Below are 7,734 nucleotides of genomic sequence, written 5' to 3' on the forward strand. Positions count from 1 at the left end.
CCACACGCGGTTATTCCTGACAAAACCTTTGATAAATGCTGCCTGCAATATGCAAGTTTTTTTAAATTACTTGTTTCAGCAGGTGTTTCTTGATTATCAACCTCAAGCAAGGTTAAAAGGAAAAGAAGCGTACAGGAATCAAACCTCGTGTCAGCACTTTTCTAAGAAAAATTACAAACTTTGAGTGGGTTGCATAGGTTATTGCAGCTGCGTGGAGTTCATTCTCCAAGGTAAATTTGAAGTTATGACTTAAGAAAAGTTTCTACTTGTTAGACGCTGTTGCATGAGCATTGCGAAATGTTTGAAGTTCATTACTTTCAAAACAAGGTTTGCAATGATTGTTCAATGCTGATGCATGTGTATTGTTAAATGTTTGAGACAGAGCTGAACCCTTCATTGCTTTCTCATGTCCTCTCAGCTTACCATGAAAGCCTGATTCCCATTTTTTTATTTTTATTTTGAAACGATTGAAGAGCAAGTTGCTGACCCTAGTCTGCATTTTTTGATGGTTTGGGGAAATTTGACAAGGAAGATTGACTGTTGGCATTTATGTTGAATATTTATTCTTAATGTTATTTGTCTAACCATACCATTGACTGAGTTGTGTTGGTGGGGGGTATTCTGTAAAATAAATGTTAATTCACAGTAAGGGAGTCTTCAATTGCATTACTTTCACAATAAAGTGTACCCATTTACTGGGAAAAGGTTAACGTGACTTTCACAGTAAACATTTTAAAATCACAGTAAGTTAGTGTAAACACAATGTAAAAGGTTGTAATTCCCATGTAATGTACTGTAAAATCACTGTGTTGTTTGCTGTGAAGTCACAGTATACAGTAGTTGTGCTTTTACACATTACAATCTTGCACTGTGATATTAGAGTATGTTGTTATAAAAGCATTCACAGGATATTGCTGTCATCATTACTGTGAAAGTAATGCAAAACATATCCAATTATTTACTGTGAAATCACAGTGAAAATTTGTACAGTGTATGTATTTTGAAGGCCTGGCTGTCAGGGTCAAATGGCGTGTATACTGCCACACAAATACCACACACGGGCGGATGCTTGGGCAGGCAACACATTCATGTTTCAAACACGAACTGGCACTGCGTAAGTTTTAGCAAGCGTTTTTACATCTTTATCTGGGCTGGAGATCTGCCGCAAAATGACAGGTCCTAGGGAAGCGGACCAAAGTGTAGAGGGAGGGGCAAAGTTCCCCACTTCCCTCCTGGCGTAGCAATGTATACCCTAATCAAGGCCTCTTATAAAATGACTTGCCTGGGTCACTCCTGCAGGTGCCATTCTTTAGCTACTAGGTCCACCCACTTCCAGGGCCACTTTGGTTGACTCCTTCTGCACTTATACAGTTAAGATGGGCTGCGCCACTATTTTAGAAACAGTCATGATCTGAACCCATCAACTTTCACGTTAAATTTTGTATGCAGTTTTGTTTAGCCGCCAGAAGAAATGCCCCTCTGTTAGGTGCGCACTCCATGGCGGTCAGGTCATGAAGCAGCCAAGGAATGGCTACGCTCTATTCCCTTGCCATGTGCACTGTTGAGCTGGTTGGTAGGTATGATGGCCTATAGTAGCTTATTTTATACTAGTTATTGGTTTAATTTACTGTTTTATTGCACAGGGTTTGATTTGCAGCAGGACACTGCTGTTTTGTTTTGGCCGTTTCCCCACCTCTGTTGCCCAGGTGTGGCACTTGCCGTTACGTTGGACTGACCATTCCTTTTGCCCTCATCTCGCTCTTGAACGTCTGGTGGCGACAATTGGTTCGGTTGGGACAATGCAGTGGACTAATATATATATATATATATATATATATATATATATATATATATATATATATATATATATATATATACAGTGGGCCCCCGTGTTACGAACTTAATCCGTTCAGCGGCTATAGCTCGTACCTTGAACTGCTCGTATGACGGGCAATCCAAACCTATGTTAATTAGTGAATGCGTGCAACGCGTGCAAAAACCTTAGGTAAAAACATCACGACTTTATACACATATTAAAAATGAGTAACATAATTATTAGATAGATAGATAGATAGATTTTTTTGTGTGTGTGTGTGTGTCCAGGTTTGTTGTCGACATTGACTCCAGCATCTTTTGGAAAGAGACGCCTGACTGTAGCTCCTGGTTTCGAGTTCCATGTTCAAACTTTTGTCTGCGCCATTTCTTGACCTCTTGGTGTCCCCATTTCCTCATTCTTGTTGAAATGGGATGACGAGATGACACTTAAAGTGTACAAACGCAGCAAACTATTTGTCTCGTTAATTCAAACGAGCAGAAAACGCGGCCATTGTCATTGCAACATAAATTATCACCGATTTGACTGCAATCCCGGCACAATTTTTTTTAGAACAAATGTAGACAGTTTTTTTTCCAAAAATGCGAGCTTTAACAAAAAATAAAGGAAAAAGCAATCCATTAATAATAAAACGCTGCAGTATATAATTGTGAAGTTGTAAAGCTACAACATAAGTCGCTTAAAAGAAAATGTCCTCAACGGGACTAAGAATTCTTTTTGCATCAGTAGATACACTCAAAGCATTCATAATCATCATTCATAAAAGCACTCTTAAATGTCTTTCACTTATACGAAATGAAACCTTCATTAACATTTTCTTATCGCCCCCCCCCCCCCCCCCCCCCTCACTTTGCAACCTTACCAAGATGTTATCCCGGGCTGGTTTAAGGTTGGTAGTATCATAGTTAAATGTCAGGATCGCTTGCCCTTTGTGCTATACGTGGACGTTTTTTGTTTTGTTTTTTTTTAAATTAAAATCGAAGGTCTCAAAAATATGGAGGACAAGAAAATGCCAAAATTCAATAAACAAATGTACCATTCAATAATTGAATTGTAATTTAAAAAGTGTAATTAAATAATTAAAAGTGTCATTCGTTAAATGAAGTTTTCATTAATTAATTAAATGTATTTAATTAATAACATGTATTTAATTAATGCCACACGTACTGAAATTAACGAAACGTTTATTTAATAAATGACATTTTTAATTAATTAATGAAACGTTTATTTAATTAATGACGCAGCTGTTGCGTCGTTTCATGAAATTATTTTATCTGTCAAACTCGCTCGTCAAAGTTTGATGTCCGGGTTCTAACACCTGATTGGTAACCCTGCTCCTCAAACCAAGCCATCGTAGCCGTTACAACCACTATGGATAGTTCTTTGGTCACTCTTTAGTCGGAAAGTGCGGAAATTACTCAACTTCAAAATCTTTTACTGCAGGCCCTGCTTTCACATACTCATCAAGGACTAAAATACAGTACATCTAGCTAACATACCTTAATGCTTAGGGAAGTTCTCCGTGATCGGAGCCGCCATGTTTCCGAACGCTTGACACCAAAGGACGAGATTTGAGTTGAACAGGCTTTGGCACCGCCAAATTTTGACGAGCGAGATTAATTGATAAACTAAATGCATAAAACGAAGCGTTTCACTAGTTCAGTTAATCTGTCAACCTCTTTCGACAAAATTCAATGGGCGGGTCCTCACACCTGATTGGGTACCTTGCTCTATCTTGGTTTGACAGGAGGGTAACCAATTAGGTGCTAGGATCCGCCTTGGAGAAGGATAACCAATCAGGTCTTAGATCACGCCCATCAAACTTCAATGAGCGAGTTTGACAGATAAACTCAACGCTTGGAACGTCACAATTGTATGTTATTAATTAGATAAATGTTTCATTAATTAATTAAAAGAGTCATTCGTTAAATAATTGTTTCATTAATTAATTGAAAGTGTAATTCATTCAATAAATGTTTAATTATTTATTTGAAAGTGTAATTCATTCAATAAATGTTTAATAATTTATTTAAATTTAGCATTAAATAAAATATATGTTGTATTTAATGAAGGAAACATTTATTTCATGAATGACACTTTTGATTAATTAATTAGACATTTAATTATTTAATGACACTTTTCAAATTATTGAATGGTTCGTTTATTCATTGAATTTTGGCACTTTTGGTTCTCCATACAAAAACTCTTGCCAAATTATCCAACTCTGCGTTTGTTCGTACCAATCATAAACCAGAAGCTGTACTACTCATCAATCCCGCCAAAGAGCTGACTGACTTGTGTAGCAGATTTTTTTTTAATAAACAGAGCTATGTGGAAGTTGTTTTTTTTTTTTTTTTTTTTTTTTTTTTTTTTTTTTTTTTAATAAATACAAGAAGAAGTAAGAATTAACCAGGTTTGGAGAGCCCTGAATACACGTGTAAAAAATAGGAGACCTTTGGTTAATGGAAAAAATAACCCTGGGGCACTTATAGCAAGCAGATAGGGCAAACCTGAGACCTTTATCGCCTATTCTCTCTCTCTCTCTCTCTCTCTCTCTCTCTCTCTCTCTCTCTCTCTCTCTCTCTCTCTCTCTCTCTCTCTCTCTCTCTGAGATTGTTGCTCTTTGTTTATCGAAATGACTGAAATTGAAGACTTGACAGAGGACTGCTGTGTAGTTTACCGAAAAAATACTTCAATCCGGAAGAAGGACTTGCCGCGGTCTGTTTGTCCCCGCATGACTATAATAGCAGCCGGTAATTTTCCGAGCCCCAGCACATCCAACCCCTTCTCAGTCAAGGATATATTAAACCTGGAGCACAGCCATGAGCTCATGTCTTCTTTGGAGTTTTATCCTCGCACGGATTGCTGCAGCGCGCCCATCACCAACTCCACCCTGACCGACTCCTGCTGTATGTTGGGCGGTCTCAAGCACGGGCCTCTGTGGGACAAGTCCACGGAGGTTCCGTTATTTGACCGAGCCCTCCACAGTCGGGACCACAAATTCGATGAAGCCATTTACGGGAAACCACTCACGCAGATGGATAGAGTGAAGTGGGGAGATAGAGAAGGCAAACAAGCAAAAGGTCCGTTTATGAATAATAATAATAATTATTATTATTATTATTATTATTATTGTTATTATATCCATTCATCCATTCCATGTATTGGAATACATTTAAAACATAAATTATTGACATTTATGGAAACAGGGTGATTTTGCAAAACAACCAAGTTGTTTTTAAACTTTGGTTAATTAGTTTGGTAAGGTATTATTTGGGGGGGTTAAAAAAATGTAGGAAAGCCATTTATAATGTTAGCAAAACTTTAAATAGTTTGTTGCATTTTAAAACTAAAATTCTATCGCAGTTTGTTACTTGGTATGTTTAAACGCCCATTTTGTATTTATTATTATATTTATAAAAGTGTAATAAATGTGAAAATTGTGGATTGTTATACCATTGTTATACTTTGCACAAAAAAATAGGTAAGAAAATCAAGACACGTTTATCAATAAAAAACTACATAAACTAGGCTATAGTGGTGGTAATACATTTAACCTTTATAATGTTTAGCTGGAACCACAGATCAATTAAGTAATCTAAACACCCCTCAAAAATGTATTGAGTTTTATTAGTTATGTTTGCAGTGTTCTTATTTTTCCAAATCTGGTCAATAAAAATATGAAAACTACTACTACTACTACTACTATTATTATTATTATTATGTTTCCTGCATCAAAATTGATTACTCCTGTACTATTTGTGGATTTCCTTTACCTACATGAATATAAAACGACAAAAATATAGGCCTGTGTAGAAAAAATAATAAGAGCATTGTTTGACACCAAAAAGAACATTTGTAAGGTCTGTTTTCTAACATTTACCCTTCTCTTAATTTATCGCTCTACTTTGTTGATTTTTCCCTTTTCATTATTATTCATAATCATTATTATTACTATTATTACTATTATTATAATTTAGTGGTTCGTCCTTTCCAGAGGTAATCCACAAATAGTACAGGAGTAATCAATTTTGATACGGGAAACATAGTAATAATAATAATAATAATGTATTATTATTATTATTATTATTATTATTATTAACGAAGAGCATATGTTCGTCTTTTCCAAACAGAGGAGTTGAATCCCGCGGACGACACGAAAGCCGAAGATCGGCATCGAGCAAATGCAAGCAGACGCCGAAAGCCGCGGATCCTCTTCTCCCAGGCACAGGTGTACGAGCTGGAGCGCCGCTTCAAGCAGCAGCGGTATCTTTCGGCCCCGGAAAGAGACCACCTGGCCGAGGTACTCAAGCTCACGCCAACGCAGGTGAAGATCTGGTTCCAGAACCGAAGGTACAAATGCAAGCGGCAGACGCAGGACCAGAGTCTGGAGATGGTGTCCCTGCCCCCGCCCAGGAGGGTGTCTGTGCCGGTGTTGGTGCGTGACGGCAATCCTTGCTCCGTAGCCGACCAGAGTGCCTGCAACCCGTCTTACTGCGTTGCTCGTGTCAACCACTTGGGCCATTCGCAGTTCAGGTGCTACGGCAACAGCGCCTGCGGCACAAACTATGAGTCCAGCTATCCCACGGCCACCATGCAAACGGGATCATCCAATCAAGCACATTACGCCAACTTCTGCGTGCACGGGGAGTTTAGCAACGTGCAGGTCACCTTCCCTACCGCCAACGGCGCAACCTCTCTACACGGTATCAGGACTTGGTAACTGGCGAGTTGACTGTACGGCGTGCATTATAACTAACAAAATATGTCTTTGAATGCCTGTTTTAGACGGGGGGTGGGGACATGAACAATCACGGCTCGGCTTGTCAATGTCAGATGACTACAACCGGTTGGTACATTGGTTATTACAGGAGCCTTGAGCACATACGCCAAGTGGCGCCAAGTGCAAAAGTGTGTTTTGAAAGGGATTCATTAATTATAGACGTGATTTCACGGTTTTACCGATGAAAATCACATAAGTATTTCTTTGAAACAAATCATTTAATCGGTCACACACGTGCAGTCAGAGTTATCCTGATTATTATTGCTGACAGGTGCTGAACGACAAACATGATCGTTTCTAGCCCATTTTTGTAGGTGCTCAAGCACCCCTAAAATTAATCTCAGTACATCTAAAATTTCAGATTGTTTTTTTATGCATATGTTCTTTTTAAACAAGCTGAAGGGTGCTTTGTTGGAATGTAATAGTTTAACAACAAGATTACGTCAATGCACTACCCCCAAATGGTTTGGTCCACTCAATTGTTCCATATCTCCCAGACGTTGCTCAGAGTGCCCCTATTTGTACAGATGAATATGCTGCCGTTTAAGCGGATGTGCAACAATAAAATGTTGATTCTTCTACATTAATCGTTGATGAACTTTTATTTATTTTTTACTCAGAAGAAAAAAGTACTGCAGTGGGTTAACACAGAGAAGTTCGATTTTTTAAAAAATCTTGTTTTACCCTTTTCTATTTCACATCGTACCATCATCTGTAACCATTTTGGTCCAGCCCTAATTGTAGATTATTGTTCATATTGTTCGGTGGGCGTTAGCTAATGCTTTTTTTCTGGCTCGGAAACATTTCAGATGACAAGGGACAGCATTAGAGTCAATGTCAACCGACTAACTGATTAGATGACCACAAAAACATAACAAAAAAGTTATTCACTTCTTTCATTTATGTGCCAATCGACGTACATTAAAATGTACTTCGAACCATGTTGTACAAAAGTACAACATGTTGTACAAAAGTACAACATGTTGTACAAAAGTACAACATGGTGCAAGGCTCCCAAACTTTGACCTTACAATGGCCCCTTCTGCAAGTTATCATAAAGATCAATTCTTTACTTTTCCGTATAAAAGAGTAAATAAATATTAGAAACACCCCAAAG

General features: G+C 38.0%; 1 protein-coding gene across 1 annotated transcript; it reads left to right on the top strand.

Moving 5' to 3' along the window:
• The first annotated feature begins 4,568 nt into the window (after window positions 1–4,568).
• On the top strand, window positions 4,569–7,106 carry LOC148414171 (homeobox protein Nkx-2.5-like). The gene is made up of 2 exons (XM_088432085.1): window positions 4,569–4,917; window positions 5,968–7,106. Exons 1-2 carry the CDS (start codon window positions 4,569–4,571, stop codon window positions 6,555–6,557), a joined length of 939 nt encoding a protein of 312 aa, XP_088288211.1. The 3' UTR covers window positions 6,558–7,106.
• Window positions 7,107–7,734: the final 628 nt, after the last annotated feature.

Source organism: Hippichthys cyanospilos, chromosome 13 (assembly GCF_059441005.1).
Source record: "Hippichthys cyanospilos isolate Australia breed blue-spotted pipefish chromosome 13, RoL_Hcya_1.0, whole genome shotgun sequence".
Lineage (NCBI taxonomy): Eukaryota > Metazoa > Chordata > Actinopteri > Syngnathiformes > Syngnathidae > Hippichthys > Hippichthys cyanospilos.